We start from the raw sequence: 17,329 nt of genomic DNA on the forward strand, positions 1-17,329 counted from the left end.
TTCTAAGACGCACTAACTGCTCATAGAAACTTTACCAGCGAAAGAAAAACGCCGGTTGAATGTTTTCTGGGTGATAATCAAAGCAGAGATGAAAGACATCAAAGTAGCAAAAAACATTTCCAAAATGTGTAAGATGTGTCAACATGTGATGCTTTAGCTGAACAATAGAAAAGTAGATAGGTAAGTAATCCTGGTTACATTTAGAAAAATCTGCTACATTTGCCTGAAAAATCAGAAGTTTGCACAAAGACGTCACATCCAACTTCAACATTTTCCTGTTTGAGTCTGAAAACAAACACTCTACCACTGACACAGATAATGTACGGTAGCATGTTACAGCCATTGTACACAGAAGAGAGAAGCTAAAATAAAACTCAAATTTTGAGATTTATCTCAGAAATGTTAAAAGAAGAGGAATAATGAGATTAATCGCAAAAAATTTTCTAGAAAAAAAACAAGGACATTTCTTTGCTTCAATTAAAGTCAAAAATTTTAGACTTGATTTCCTAGAAAATTTCTGAAATCAATTTAAAAATTTTGGAATAATTTTGGCAAAAAATTCACTTTTTAACTGTTATTTTTGCCATAAAGACGGTAAAGATATACTGTTTTAGTTTACTTTTTAAAAATCTCCAGTTACGCCGTCCAAGGCGTAGAACCGGACTTTCTAGACAAAAACTAGAATTTACTTCTAGTTTTTGTCTAATTAAGACATTCCCTCAAAGAACGTCTTAACTGCATGTGTCATGGCGGCTGCTCTGTAGTCGTTTATTCCTGTTATGATGTGTTTCTTGGAGACAGGGATCTTGTGACAGTATTTGATTTTTTTCTGCTGAAACATACATTAAATTTCTTTATTCTTTTTCTTCTTTTGCCAGTGGTAGCTTGCCTGTTCATTGAACACTCCCATTGGAAAACCTTACTTTCAAAATACACAAAGCACTCCACAATAGATTCTTCTAGCCTTCAAACTGGGGAGAGAAAAGGGATCACAACATGAATACATAACGTCTTCTACGCCGTTTTATCAAACAGCTGCACTGAACTTCCCTAACATTGTTAGATGCCGCTAGAAGAATCTTAAGTGGAATGTAATATAAAACAGTATGATATTCACTTTGATGAGATAATCCAAAGATATCATCTTAAACCAGATCAGTGTGAGGAAACGATGTGGGCCGCTGGCCAAGCTGGTGAGTGTGAGGAAAATATAGTGACACACATCCTCACAGTAATTCTGTTGTAAAGGAGTCAGCCAGTCTCCCGATGTAAATTTATTGAGGCGGCTGTAAGGTTTTACAGCCGGTGCTCTGCACTGGATCTGAGAATATTTGCTCAGAGCTGTTGAAGTTATGATCCCACATTATGTTTCTCATCACAGAGGAGCCATAACCTCTCCTCGATTATCTTAATTACCATTAAAACGGCTACCACAGGCCGAGCCACAGATTACCAGATGGACTGCAGCTTGATAAAAAAAAAAAAAAAAAAAAAAAAAAAGGCTTGTTTTGCCTTTGCTGGAGTCATCTCGACTCCAGTAAAAGGAGTCGAGATGAACCAGAAATCAAAACTTAATCCAAACAGGAAACTCCTCGCCGGCGCAGGAAGCGCAGACGAGGAGGCTCTGGAGCGCCAGCAGGAAGGCCGGCTGGAGGCTCTGGAGGGCCGGCCAGAGTCTCGGGAGGAGCCCTAGGAGTCTCGGGAGGAGCCCTAGGAGTCTCGGGAGGAGCATCCGCAAACTTGGGGGGCGGAGCCACAGGAAACTCTGGAGGAGCGTCCGCAAACTCGGGGGGCGGAGCCACAGGAAACTCGGAACTCTGGAGCGGGGGGCTGCTCACATGCAGCGGACGCAGGAAACTCGGGGGGGCTGCTCACATGCAGCGGATGCAGGAAACTCGGGGGGGCGGAGACAAACGCCGCCTCGGTGCAGGGACTGGAGGCAGCTGCAGGCAGCTCCCAGGCACTGGGACCTCCGGCGGCTCAGGGTGGCGGTGACGTCGGTGCCCAGGGGCCGGGACCTCCGGCAGCTCAGGGCGGCGGGGTCCGACCCCTGGTGGGCACAGCGCCAGTCGCGTTCCCAACCAAGGGTTATTCCTGGCGTCCATTCTGATGGTGGGGTTCCTCACCGTAGTTTGGTCGGATCCTTTTGTCATAAAGTGGTGTGGTTGAGGTGAGGATAAGGACGCAGGCTGACCCAGGATATAGGTGAAGATGATGAATTTAATGATGATAATCCAGGAAACAGAGCAACAGAGAACAGCAGGAGGAACATCTGACGGCACGAGGAAACAGGCAACACATGACAAGGATCTGACAAGTGACAAGGACAACTGGTGGGTTTAAATACACACGGGGTAATCAAGGGGATGAGACACACCTGGGAAAACAATCAACTGGGAAGACGCAGAGACGGAGACACGGAGCAAACTGAACACAAAAAACTCCAAAAAACAAATACACAGAAACACGATCATGACACACAGGGTTTTGAAGATTGTTTAAAAAAAAAAAAAATGAAAATTTTACCTAGATTTATATTCAGCCCCACTGAGTCAATAAAACCAAATGTTTTGGATGTCTCTACCAGCTTTGTACATACGAAGATAATTTTTTTGTAAAATAGTTAAAGCTATTTTCATAGGGTTGGGAGACAAAACAATAACATATATAGTGACATACGTGATGAATATCGGTAGATAATACACTCTGTAGAATTTTGATAATTTCACTGAGTTCTGATCCAGAAACGTACTGTATCCTGGGCTCCACTTCTCGCTGCTAGCATCAGCTAACTCACTCACTCTGGTAAACTAACAACTTGTTGAGTAACATGTGCAGTACAAGTTTTCTGTTGATCCCCCAACCTACACAGACGTACTTCAGTCCTCAGAGGTCCGCGCCAAATCGAGTCGGACTCAAAGTGGACATCTGCTGGTAACGTGCGGACAAAAGTACAAAACATGGTGACACGACAAACTGAACTTCATTCAGTTGAATTTTCAGACCTCATCAGTTTTGTATGCATTACTTTGTGAAATAATTTTGTAATAATTGTTTTAAATTCTTCATAATTTTTCTCAATAAGCCCATCAGTTTAAAAGTTTTCTAAAACAAAAATGTTTTAGAAAACCCATTAATTTGTGCCTTGATGGAAATAAAATTCCAATTTTAGTAGCGTTCCACCAGTCCGGGGTAAAGACTCAATGGGGTGACGTGAAAGAGTGGAAGGTCAAAGGTTAGGTGTCAAATGGCGGAGGGTACTGTCAGAGTAAAACCTCAGGTAAGGCATAAATAGGTTAAAGGTCAAGGGCAAATGAAGGCATGAGGGTTAGGTTCAGGCATAAAGAAAACAGAAAAAATTATTATTGATATCGACTGACAGGAAATGCTTGTATCACGATATGTTTTTCCCTTCAGAGTCAACGTGAGACGCATGTGGCCTTTACCAGGCCGCACCGCTTCCTCACTTAGCTTTTGTAAAGATCAACAGATCAATTTTTAGGGAGCGCAACAAAAAGATTAAGGAAGAAAAATCTCAAAACGAAGCCCCTTGAGCTTGTTTCTCAACATGAAGTTGTTTATAGTTGCGCGTCTCCCTACAGACAACGCCGCCTGTCTTTGGTAATGAGCAAAACCGACAAACCTTCGGAGGGGTCCGACCATAGAGGGAGCTTAATTAAAGAATAATTTGCTTCTGTTGTAATTAATACAGATGTTCGGAGTGATGTGATAATCTAATGCTGACGAAACGTAGCCTGCCTTTTGCATCGCCTGTAGGAGAACGAGAGCGATCGTGGCCGCTTGGGAGGTAACATCAAATAAATACCTTGAAATTGGAAATTTAATGTGATTTCACAATCCCGCTCTTCGGCTGCACAGTGGACTGGTAAATGGTGAAATGTAATTCTCCTCAGGCTTTTGTTTTTGTTTATGTGTGCGAGGAAACTCCGGCAATTACAGGAGTTATTGCAGAAAAACTAATAATTTATCACGTCTGAACTCTTATTCTCTGGATGTGTCAGAGTACCTTACTGAGAGCAGGTGGTCTCCCTTCTACCAATCAGCAAAGAAAAACAACAAATTCATAGATCACAAAGTGTGCTGCAGCACCTATTAGAGAGCAAACACTAAGAGAAAAACCTGGCCTAGCAGTGAAACACTGGAGGTTAAAGGTGAGGAAGTCTGCATCAGAGTTGTGAGTTTTGGACTCTGTGTGTTTGTTTTGTCCTAGTCTATATCTGATCATCTTTCATTCAAAATATAAAAAATGTACAATGGAAAGACATTAACCAAAATTCTTTAATTCAATTGAAATATTTTTTATTTGTCCCAAAGGCAACGTTATCCAAGTATTTTTAAATGGATCCACATTTAGTTGTAACTACATATTTACTTTAGATGTAAAAACAATACAGTTGTTTAGTTTTTATAAATTTTAATAAAATATTGTCACAGGAAAATCCCCATGTTGTTCACACTGCAGTGCATTCTGACGTGTAACTCCAGCCAAAACAGCGATTTGTAACGTTATTAGTTCTTTTGAAAAAGAACCTTGGAATGTAGAAATACAAGAGGTGATGAAGGTGAGGAAGACAGAGTTGGCCGTTGGAGCCGGTTGTTTATGAAGCCTTCAGCCTTCAGCTTCATAAATTCGGTCGGACTGCGTGATCCGGTGAGTACTTCTACAGCTCTGTGTCCGGGGTTATAGATCAACTGGTGGCTAAATTAACTGGTTGAAATCTATGCGCACCGCAGATGTTTCTAAATTGTAGATGACTGCATCAAACTCATGACACTTGTCATAGGAAGATAGGAAGCCCATGTCTTAAGGTGCAAACAGAATAATGTGGCTTCCCTTAAATGAGCAAGGAATGAGTTTGCATCAGAACTGTTTACATGTATTGATAAATTTGCAAAACAGGTCAATAGAGGACTAAGATGTAAAATAATCGTCATTACTCTAACAATGCTGGGTGACAGTACCCATTCTGACTGTGTAGTACAGTCTCCTCCTGAAGTGTCGTATATATTGGTGACCTTTCAATATAATATTGAATATTCCTTCACATACGGGGAATATGTTTTGAAGAGATCTGAGAGAAAGTAGAGACGTTTTTAAATCCATTTGTCGTGTTTTGAACAGGCAACTACACAGCCACCTAACGTTTACAAGCACCTGCATACGGACCCCGACTGTCAAAGGTTAATCCAGGTTTGAGCTACTAAAATTCTACCACTAACTCTGTAGAAAACAGTGCATTTCTACGCATAGACAATATGGTAAAGAACCTGTCATAGACAATGCATTTACGATTGAAAGAGGAGGCAACAACCAAAGTTAAATTTTATTTATGGGTCTTGATAGTGAATCAGTGCAGCTGTCAGGCCTACCTATGTAGGGGTCATATATTCCTGCTATGGGGTTTTCATAGGGATGTCACAATCCGTGTTTTTCTGTAGTTATTTTGAGATTCTGTGTTTAGTCTGTGTTCCCCTGAGTCTCTGTGTTGTCCTGTTAGCCCTTGATTGTTCCCAGGCATGTCTCGTTCCCTTGATTGTTCCCAGGTGTGTCTCGTTCCCTTGATTACCCCGTGTGTATTTAAGTCCACCTGTTGTCTCTGTCTCTTGTCAGATCCTTGTCTTACGTCGTGTGTGTTTGTGTGCGTTGCATGTCACTCACAGTAGAACTGATAAGTCCTGTGTCGACTCTGTTCGGTTCTGTGGAACGACCAAACTAATTTGCATGATTGGGAACTGAAATGTATCGGACAGAATTTAGGGAAGATTGAAATTTATAATCTTCCCGACCTAAAACATTCTGCTTCTGAATTGGCTTTCCCCATGTGGCCTTGGAAGGGCTGCACACTTCTAATCTCCTTGAAGATATGTAAACATAACTCTCTTTCCCCGTCCTGTATCCATGGAGTTGCGAAGCTGAGCGCTTCCAAGGACATTCCTGGATAAACAACACCTGTATTGGACTTTGCCAGGAGGCTCAGTAATGTGGTTTCATGGCCCTTTGATGTCACTGCCTTCACCCGTGTCCTAACCCTAACCCTAAGATGTACATTTTTGAAGTAATTGTTAGTTTTGGTGCATCATAAACAGCAATTTTTCAGTCAACAGGAAAATTACAACATATTTAGGCCAACATGTTCAACTAGTCCTAGACAGCAGAGATTATATTTCTCAGTAGTATGACACCATCAGCTGATGGCAAGCACCGCTAATCCACCTCATTTACTTTTGCCACTCCTATTTAATTCTCTGTCAGTCTTTAAAGGCTTTTGTGTTTTAAACAGCTTAAAACACTTTGTATATAAAATAAGTGTACTGGATTTTTTTAAAAGTTATTCCTTTTGAGGCATTAGGACGACCATCGATTAAGATAATCTGGTGACACTCTGATCTTTGAAACCTTTTCAAAGAGGAAATCTGTTCTCCAGGTTCTCATCTATGTGGCAAAAAAAAAAAGTTTTTGGCTCAGGAGAACTGGCTTGCCCAAGACACCATTAATGCAGAAACCACTGCTGGCACCTGATATGAATAGCATTTAGCTGTCTCTGTGAGTATTCCTAAACTTCCTCTCTAGCAGACGCTCAGCCGTAGCTTTAGAGGAGAGGAACATTTGAAATTCTAGAAAATGTACATATGAAAGGGAATAGAAATGATTCTTAATGTACTTGAATAGGAGCAGCGGCGTTTAGGTCTTTCACGCTGCATGCCCTGACAGAGGCTAAAGTGAATAAGTCGTCATCTCGCATTAAAATTCATATTGTATCACCGACTGGGGCTGAGCCCATTTTCTCCGCTGTGCTCTCACCATGAGCCACACAATAGTCAGGGAGACATCTAATGAGGCAGGAGAAAAAATATTAAGAGGGGAAATCTTCAGGAGTTGGCTTTCTCAATGGTCGGTCTTCAAATTCAATAAGAAAACCTTTTGACGGAGCTTTAGGCAGGTGGGAAGGAGAGGACAAAAGGAAGAAGGGCCCGGCAGAGTGACTAAGATGGGCTGTGACAATGTCAGCTTTGGTCTGGTCAGCTTGCGTGGATGATGACTGAATATGAGGGCAGCTTATAATAGAGGAAAAAAAGAGAAGGGGTTTGCCAGGTTATTTAGGAAAAGAGCTTATAGCCAATGAAAGCCAAAGAAGTATTCACCCTGGCTGTTGAATTGTGGACCGTATCTCTACTCTCAAGGAGTTTGCTTGTCTGGTCCAAGTTTGTTTACAACTGTGTCCTCTGTGACTTTTTCATGAGGGGTGGTGTGAGATGCCAGGAGATGCCAGGGCAATGGAGGTCAGAGTTTGTCCTGTAACCAGTGGGATGCCGGTTTGTACACCCAGGTCACCTCACTCAAGACTCCTTCATACTTCATCCAAAGTGTCAAAATTGGCTCTTATTTGTTCGTAGGAAGGCTTCTTCGGCCTGGACCAAACTACAAACTATAGTATATATATATATATATATATATATATACAGAAATATGTTGATATTTTGCTTCAACTAGTGGTTTTTGTATCGACGTTGAGGAACGTTTATCAGATGTGGTGAGGAATTAGGTACATTTATACTATTCACAAAATTCCTACAAAAATTTTCAAATTCCCAAAAATCCCTTGATGTAGATTGCAAAGTCATTGTCCACAGAGGAGGCTGTCTGAAGATGAACAAACCTCTGTGACTGTTTCATTTGCCCATAGGTTTGGGTAAAGGCCTATATAAGAGGTGTGCATTTTGTATTCCTCTGCACTTGATAAAGCGTTATTTTGGATTCCCCTGCTTTCAACAAAGTGTGTGGTGAAGACAATACAAATATATTAAAAAATACCAACTAAATGCCAACGGGATAATCCCCCTCATTTGCTTTTGCTGCTCTTCTGTAAATTTCTGCATGTCAGAAGACGTTGGAGCCGATGATGGATTGAAGAGATGGTTGGAATTTCGTCTTCCTCTCTCTGCTCTTTGGTCCAGCTCTGCCTCCTTTTCAACTCCTCTGGGATTTGTCCTACGTCAGGTATTATTTGAGATTTAAGATGATGCTCTGGGTTGTAAAAACAATACATAACCTAGATGCCATGTGCCTGTATCATAACAATTGACCAAAAGTAAAAAGGTAGGAGCAAAGACTACAAAAAGAACAAGTCAGAACTACTCTACCAGTAGCTCTTGTTATGGGGGGGGACTGGGGGGTTTGGGCCGCGTTTGTCGTTCGATTTTTACCCAGGAAGCACATTGGCTAAGCCGTGAGTGAAACAGTAACTGGGACTGACTACTTTAAATTCCATTGAGGGATGGTAACTTTAACATTACATACACCTTTCTGAACAGGTGAGGGCGCACTTTCTCCGTCTATAATCAGACATTAAAGTGACTTGAAACCATTCCTCCCTCCCTGGCACCCCCAGACCCGGGCACCCATCCAGGCCGGGCTGTGGAGCAGCCCTCCCCCATAGCTCCATACCTGCCTTTGTGACCCAATGTCAGACAAGCAAAAGACCACTGATGAAGACATGGACTGTCACTAGCTATAGAAAAATAAGTATGAATGTTTGCACAGTCATTTGTTTTCTTCTCTCCAGCAGACTCTGGAGGATCTTCCCTCTGCCTCAGTCACGATCTAAGCAAGAAACAGATTTTACCTTTGATCTTGCAGCTCTGGGGCTTCACACGGTTTAACCTTTGCTGCCTTTGATAGTCTTGAGCCAGCTCACCATCTGGTTAGCTTTTTTTTTTCTTTTTTTTCTTTTTTTTTTTTAGTGTAAGGCTATTAAAAAACGATTTGGAAAGTTTGCGATTGCTTCCGATTGCTTTTGTGCTGCAGCTAATTGCAGTCCTCCTGTGCCACTAAAGCTCAAGAAGGGTTGGTTTCCATTTCATTATATGCAGAAAGCTTTTTTTTTTTACCCAAAAGAACTTGAACCTCAGGGAACTTTGGGTATAATTTAGGGAATTATTCCTGCATATTTTATAATAGAAAAACTTACATAATCTTTTTTTAGCCCTTTATAACACTAATCTAGCATGTTTATAGGGTAAAAACATCCATGGGATTTCATACTTATCAGCTTTTAATAACCTGTTCTGTTTGTTTATTTATTTATAAACAGACTTTTTTTTTTGTAAACCTTATTAATAATCCTGCCAACAAGCTTGCATTTACAATCACGGCCGATGAAAGAGCAACGCATGGAACAAATCTACAGCCAGACCCGGACATTTTAATCTCCACTTGACTTTAACTCATGCAATTTTATCAAACAGCTGCTTGAAGCCAAGGATCATCTTCCTGTTTCTGTGCATCACTAATTACATATAATTACACACACACACACACACACACACACACAGAAGCAATTTTAAATGCTGGTTGTTTGGTGTCAGCCATCTTGCTTGAAATAGTTTCAAGGCAGAAGGATTTGGGATATTTGCAACAGGAAGGATTTCTGCTCTGGTGTTAGTCTGTGTTTTATTAGTGGAAACAGGGCGCAACACCTGTCATGACTGGCTTGATGCTGCCCCCTGGTGGCAGCACTGAGTATTTAACTCATTTACAGTTTCTTGCAATTGCTGAGACACTAAAATTCAAACTATCTCTGAATTAAAGGGGAGCAGAGTGTCTAAAAATTATACTCAAGTAAAGATAAAAAGTAGTTTTCCAAGAAAGGACTCTAATAAAAACATATTTGGTAATGTATGTTTTAAAATGTCTTCAGACAAAATATGTGCAAATTCTGGCATTTTAAAAAAGACTTTTTGAATTTCTTTACTACAATATAAATACTTCATTCAGGATAAAGATTCCACTTTTTCAAATGTTTTTCAATATGAAAGTTAACATAAAATTTATATTTACAGTAGGTAATGTATAAATTAAAATGATGGTGTTTGTCTCATTGATCTGGTCCAACAGGATCAGTAGACAGACAATGTCAGAAAATTGTGAAATTTTAAGGTTAACAGAAGGTGAATCATGTCCAGTGTGATCTATTTTTGTTTCTCAACTTCAGTAATTAAAAAAAAAAAGAAACGTGACATGAAGAGAAACAATGTTTCAGCTGGTCTGTGTCATGTGGTTTGGTGAAATTATGTTTTCAACTTCTCGCTGTTAATACTTCAAGTGTTTTAAGATACACAGGAGAGTTTAACTGAACCAGCGCATGTGACGGATGAAAACTGGCTTCTAAGAAATTGCAGTTTTAACCAAAGTGATCCATTGTGCAAATAATCCAAGGTGCTTCTGTGCTAATTGAGTGTTTTCAAAAGGAAAAACGGCGCTTAAGCAATTAAAAAGAAGAAAAAAAACTGTAAATGGATGTCCACGTGTAATATAGCCTGTTTTCAACGGCGAGTTGTTTCACAATCCTGGAGATAAATCATTTGGGATTTTTTTACACATGAGAACAATTCAAACAGTTATATATATATTTCATATGGTTAAATTAAGATTAGAAACCAAATAAAGAAAATAGCCTGATGCATTGATCATTTCCTCTGGTTTTCTGGAGTACAACAAAACGTTAAAGACTCAGGACAAGGACCACAGCAAATACAAGACAAAGATTTTATTTTAGATACAAGAAAATGAGACCATTTACACTTTTGAAATGATGTTGGCATAAAAACAGAAGAAAGAATGTCTCATTAGTAAAGTTAGCTTTTTCAGACACTCAGTATCAGTTCAACAAAAACTCAAGCAGCACATTTTCTGTTCTGTACTGATTCTAGTACAGCATGCTCAACACCTTTACTTATTATTATTATTATTATTATACGACTCAAACACACCAACGGGTCAACTTTCTTCCTCTCTCTCAGCAGGAAGCAGGAATCCAGCTCCCCCTACTGGCCACATCATGACACATTGAGTTTGGTGAATCCAGTCTTCACTCAGCTGCACTTAAGATGCTGCCATTTTTATTTATTTATTTATTTTACTTTTCCGCTCTTGAATTTGACAAACAGGATAGAAAGCGAAGCCTCCCCCACAGTGAGGAGCCAGTGAAGGTGGCAGAGGGAGATGATCCTCACTCTGTGTTTACACGTCTTCCAGCAGCAGAGAGACGGCTGGCCCGCTTCTCAAACACTCAAACGTTACCAAAAGTAAACTCTGGTGCTAAGTCTTGGTTAAAGCTGGCGGTTATCGAGCTCCAGCTGGCAGGTGGAGGTGATGCAGCTGTTGGCCTCATTTGGCCATGGAAGACGCCACCTCCTTCTCCAGACTCTGAGCGAAGCGATGGTTGAGGAAGAGGAGCTGGCCGTGAGGAAGCAGGCGGCTGAGCAGAACGTCGATCCGGCTGCTCTTCAGCAGGACCTGGAGGAGAACGGTTGCTACGGTGACAATTCTAGATTTGCTAACAGAGAGGAAGTTTGTTTTTCCTACAGGAGAAGAATTTATTTATGTTTCTGAAAGAGAGTAACTAACATTTTTAGGATCTGTTATTGTCAAACATTCCCACAGAATGATGCTGCCACTACCAGACGTTAGAGGAAGGATGGATTTGTCAAGTAGGATAAGATTTCCTTTATGGTCAGAGATCTATTTAAGTTTCATCTCAACACTGAGTGACAGATCTCAGGAAAAAAAAGGGTTTTCTGTCAAGCGCTCAAGTTTCCCACCGTTTTTTCAACATTTGAATTATGTGGTTAACTGGAGTTTGAGTAAAATTAACTTATGTATTTAAAACAAAATGCTTAAAAAGTATCTTAATAACAGTTTGGCTTCATACCGAATCCCTTCTTTTTGTCTGGAACTCAGACAAACTCAGCGACAATATTTAGCCAATTTTCAGGCATATAAAAATATATATTGTTGCTATATTTAGTGATTTTACAGACCAAAAAAAAGGTTTTCAGCTGGATTTGGTGGGTCAGGATTTTTAAAGATCAGTGATCAGACAGAAAACTGCAATCGATGAATAGATCAGTTATTAGTTTATGAAAATACAGAACATAACATCTAGTAGACTAAAAAAATGGTTGAACATGAGGAGAAATTAAAAGTTAAAGTGTTGGATTAAAACACTGAAAGGAGGGAAAATTGGAGATCAAAAGATTTTCATCTCCATTAAGTTTGTTACAACTACAAACTACATGGAATATGAATCTTGCCTGAAGCCATAAGAAGTACTGCACTGTACTGCTGGTGGTGGATATGATCAGAAAACATTCTGTATAAAAAGTTTCAAGACTTTCTGTCCAGGACCACATTTGAATTTTGTCCAAATTTGACAAACGATTCTTTATCACTTGGTTAGTAATAACCCTTCCTCCTGCTCACCTCGCTGCCTTGCCCCAGCATGTGCAGGTTGTCCAGACAGTGCCTGGTCAGGTTTCTTAAGACGCCCTCGGCCAGGAGCAGGTTGTCCTGAGGCTCACAGACCAGCGTGAAGCCCAGGCTCTGGACCCCCAGCCACAGGACGCTCATTTCCTCAGAGAAAGGTTCGCCCGCTCTCAGACGCACCACCCCCCTGTCTGCGTCCTGCAGGACCAGAGCCTCGTCGCCTGGCAACGCGTCCACCAGCTGCCGACCACTAGCCTCCCGTGACAGGGAGACGGCACTTCGGACCCGCCTTCGTAGGAGAAAGGGCATCATAGTTAGACATTTCAAATTGTGGCTCAAAATCGCAAAATCAATATTTCTCTTCAAAATTTTCTTTACAAACTTTAACATAAAATGCAAAAAATGCTTTTTTTTATGTGCGTTTACAGTAGCTGGAGATCATTGGACCCTACACACTGCCCCCTACTGGCTAACCAGTGTAATCACTGAAATAAATAAACTTTCAGTTTAGGCATTCCTGCATGATTATTTCTGATGCTACATAGCTTTAGTGTTTGATGCATTTAATGAACAGGGGGAAAAAATCTGAATTTTGAATATGCTTAAATGTTGGCGAATAACCAATCATGTAAGAATGACAGACCTGGATTAGACATGTGGGTTTGTGTTGTTACCACAAAACAGAACAAATACATTCCTGCTTTTTCTGCGTTTCTAACCGATTCATGTCGTTTCACCACTCTGACGGTGTCACTCTTGTTTGGGATTAATAATTAATAACTACTCCCAGTTCTCACCTGGCCACCACAGAAACCTTCTCCTTCTGCAGGAGTCTCCTCTCCTCCGGGGCGAACTCGCGTTGTTGTTTGGACAGAACCACCTCGTCTGGACCGAAGAGCCGGGAGTAAAGCACCCGACTTTCCCCGGCGGTCAGAGCGCCGACTGGGCACACGGTGTGGATCAGGAAGCACCGCACCATTTTACTAAAACGTCTTTCAAAAACCTCTGGAACACCGCTCGGAATCTAGGAACCATTTCAAAGAGCCACTTTGCATCCTCGGGATCTTTACTTCCGCGTTGGTCAGGTGATCACTTAACCGGGGTTGTTGCAATGCGATGTTTTAACCAGCAGAGGGTGCTCGAGATTTTTTTCTAGTTTTGTCTACTGTTAAATGAATTAAAGCTGTACATGTGCGGATACAGTCAAACATTTATACATTTATATCTATATCATATTGCACAAAATAAATTCTAAAGTGTAAGAAAGTCTACAGGAGGTTTCAGGCTGAGTGTCACCTGAAGACAAGCAGAGACAACTGGTTATCAAGCAGCTGCTGCTTCTTCAGCCTGAGAGGCTCTGCTCAGTTAATGTATATTTGTCTGTCTGTGTGTGTGTGTGTGTGTGTGTGTGTGTGTGTGTGTGTGTGTGTGTGTGTGTGTGTGTGTGCGTGCGCACGCGCGTTAGAGGTTAAACTGCTGTGACAGCAGAAAAAAAAAATAGAAAGAGCACATTCATTTCTCCATTGCAGTCGTCTTCTCATCTTCTTTCCTGACAAACCCACAACTATTGAAATGCAGAAGTCATGAGGATGTTGTGTTCCTGGTGGCTTACTTGTCTCTCATTCTCCCAGAATGGAACAGGACAATACATGTATTCGATTCAGAAAAATTCATTACTGTTTAGTAGTGAGGACCGCAGCTAATTTGAAATGTCTTTTAAAAAAAATACATTTTCAATGTTACAAAAGTTGGGTCATGTGACTGATGTAATGTGTCAGCCTATATGCTACCTATGCCATGTTTCACCGAATGTGTTGTGTGTTCAGAGAGGCGTAGTGTTAATTTACAACACACAGCATTTTACAAATCGCCAAAAAATTACATTTTGCTGTAATGTGGCAAAACAACCTTCTTGTTTGTTACATGGTTTGGGACGAAAACGCAAACAGATGGGCTTTGGCAAACCACCATTAGGGCTTCAATCACAAGGGCCGCTCTTAAGAAGCCACATCGTCATGTTGCATGAAACAGAACATGCGTGGGTGAAGAGTATCTCTGTGACACCTTCTGGGTAATCACGCACATTTTCCCTCAGCTAAAGACAATCACTACAGCTAATAATTAACCAGATCTTTCCGTGAACATTCAATGTGAAAGTGAAGTCCAGTCGCTCTGCCTGACCAGGCTACAGCTGTTTGACGTGATCCGCTCCTCAACCTGGGGTCTCATCGACTTGCAAAGGCAACAAGCATGAGAGCTGTGCAGAGGCTCGTGTCTGGCTCCCCACAAGAAAAAAAACTTAACCAGTTTCATTGTTTTGAACTGTGAGTCACATTTCCATGTGATGAACCACACCAGCTGAGTAAGAAGAACAGGATGTGGTGAAGGGAAGGGCCGGACCAATGAGGACGAGGCGCGCCAGTTTGAAATAGAGGAAGCTTAACAAACAACACGACAGGCGACGACTGATTTTTATTTTTTATTTTTTGGTCTGCTGTGTGCATTCTTGACAAGGAGGAATAAAAACATCCCCGGCATGTGGCAATATCATCAATCGCAAAAGAGACGTGCAGAAAGCGCCGGTTCCTGAAAAACCCTCAGAAGCAAAGTTCATTCCTACACACCCACGGGCCACACCCGTGCATGGGCTGCATGGTTTGCAGGTCGGGTTGCAAGGCTGGTTGATTTACTGGCTGGTTTGTCAGTTTACTGTCAACGCCTCAGCAACACGGTGGTTACAGGTCGCAGCAAGGCTGGAGATTTTTGGTGCCAGGTTCAGCCTTGCATCATTTCATTTTTTTCTGTGGGACCTCAAAGTACAGATATACATGCAAAGGACAGCTTCTGTCCTACGTACATATCATCACCTTCCTAAAATAATTGCATGTCATTTTAGACAAAAGTAACATTTTTTCCCCTAAATTATATTTTGGCAAAAAAAAAGAAAAAGACTGTGGCCATTATTTCAGAAGGGAGCCGTGGACGCTGTCGAGGTTTTAAATGACTGGATTTGATTTGACCTCATTGCTAACGTTTGGCCATGACGTTTGAAATGCGCCAGCTACAGAAGCTTCCCGTGCGAGCATTTATTTGCGAGAGCATTTATTTGTGAGCAATACGTCCCTCTTACTACAACTTTATTTGCTCAGTGATTGGAAGCGTGGCCACTACGGCCTGAGCGTCTTTGTGTTGGCCACGCTTCCACTCCAGCGAACAACAACAAAAATTGTCTCAAGCCTATATGCAGACTACAATAATAAAACAGTGCAACAAAACAATATCACAGTTCACAACTTCTCTTTCTGTTCACTGATTGGTCTGGTTGAAATTCAACTGGAGAAATCCTGGAGAAACTCCATTTCTCAATGGGAGAAATCCCAGACGTTATACTGAAGGGAGATGAGAATCGAGCAGAATTGCATAGGAAGACAATGGCTAGGTTAAGCTTTTTGCCTAAAATGATAAAGTAAGTTTTGAGGAACTACAATAAGGCTTCTAACAGCAAAGTATGTGGGTGATAGTATCATGCTGTGGGTCATCAGGTAACTTAGCCGCTAGGTGGTTGACACTGATACACTACATGTTGAAACAGGACAATGATCCAAAACACACCAGAACTTCTTGGGACAGACCAAGCAATACGCTCACCTCAACTTTATCAAAAATGTTAAAAGTGTTTTAAGTCAAGCTAGTGCCAGTAAAACAGCCAATTCCAGCTTTGGGTTTTACTAGAAGCTTTTTATGGCTGCAGTCAAGCTGCATATTATCAGACCTGATCAGAAAACTGAACTGGCTTTCCCTTTAAAAATGCCAGAATTGATCAGAATTTACTCAAATTAATTGATTTCAAAGTAATGATCCTCCACTGAGCTCGAAACATTTTCATCCATTGGGGAATTTAATGTGTCTTTAAAGACTTATTTACTTCATTGGGTTAAATGTATATGTTTTGATATTTTTTCTTGTAATGAGTGTCTATGTGCTTTTTTGATCAGTTCTTGTTTGATTAGATTTTTCTAACACTTGCTCTCCACTGGAAAAAAACAAATAAACCTTATGCAAGTTAAGTATTTTTATCTAGTTTCTAGGGAAAATATGTTAGTACACTTGAAATAAGACAAAACTAACTTACAGGTAACTTGTTCTAAGTCAATAATTCCATAATGTTGAAAAATACTTAATCCACTGGCAAATTATTTTACTTATGACATTTTTCCTATGTTGTAGATGAAATAATCTGCCAGTGGAAGTAGTACATTCTTTAAATGATTGACTTAAAGCAAGCTCTGGTCTTACTGAAAAGCTTTTGTCTCATTTCAGGTGCACCAAGATAGAAAGTGGATCAAATATAATTTGAAAGATTCTGTGTTTTTGTAACGGATGGGTCACGTTTCTGACGACGCGTAGTAGCTCTGAGTATTTGGTTTTTTTTCCCAAGAGAACTGTTAAAATTCTTGTCAAGGCCCGTCATGCAGCCGGGATCTGCCTCCAAAGAAAGGAACGCGCGTGTGTGTGTGTGTCGGAGGAGGGAGCGGACACGTGCTGAAACAAAGAGGCCACTCCCCACGCTGGCTGCTGGAGGGAGAATTTGAAAAAAAATAAGAGCGGCTCTGAGCAGGAAAACCAGCGGGCCCCGCCGAGCAGAGAAGAGGAGCAAACAAAAGAGCAGATGTGCTATTAGAGTTCAAACATGAACACGAGTGTCTCTGCGTACCGAAGGCTCGTTCTGCAGGTTTATGGAGCCGTCCAGATAAACCTGCGGTGAAAACAAAAAAAAAAACTGAAAGCAATTAAAATCTGAACTGAGATTGCAGCTGTTTTTATCCTACAGAAAGAATTTAGTTTCCTCTATTAAAGAAATACTTTCCTCAAAGTTTCTGAATCATGAAAACTTTTAGCTGCAGGAACCAGCTACTAGGATTCACACTGTAAATAATTCACAAACCTATCTTTTACATCAGTAATCAGTTTACATACACTCCTCACAGTGTGATTATTATATACATTTGTTTTTTCCAGGATGTGGAAAATAACTGCAATTAT

The 17,329-nt window shown here is 40.9% G+C and overlaps 1 protein-coding gene across 1 annotated transcript; it reads right to left on the minus strand.

The window, feature by feature from the left end:
• Positions 1-10,553: 10,553 nt before the first annotated feature.
• On the minus strand, positions 10,554-13,382 carry ap5s1 (adaptor related protein complex 5 subunit sigma 1). The gene is made up of 3 exons (XM_014989740.2): positions 13,084-13,382; positions 12,284-12,575; positions 10,554-11,317 (listed from the first exon to the last, which is right to left on the minus strand). The coding sequence occupies exons 1-3, from the start codon at positions 13,263-13,265 to the stop codon at positions 11,189-11,191; spliced, it is 603 nt and encodes a 200-aa protein (XP_014845226.2). The 5' UTR covers positions 13,266-13,382; the 3' UTR covers positions 10,554-11,188.
• Positions 13,383-17,329: the final 3,947 nt, after the last annotated feature.

Source organism: Poecilia mexicana, unplaced genomic scaffold (genome assembly GCF_051168715.1).
Source record: "Poecilia mexicana isolate PSO_F unplaced genomic scaffold, ASM5116871v1 scaffold_22, whole genome shotgun sequence".
NCBI classification, from domain to species: domain Eukaryota; kingdom Metazoa; phylum Chordata; class Actinopteri; order Cyprinodontiformes; family Poeciliidae; genus Poecilia; species Poecilia mexicana.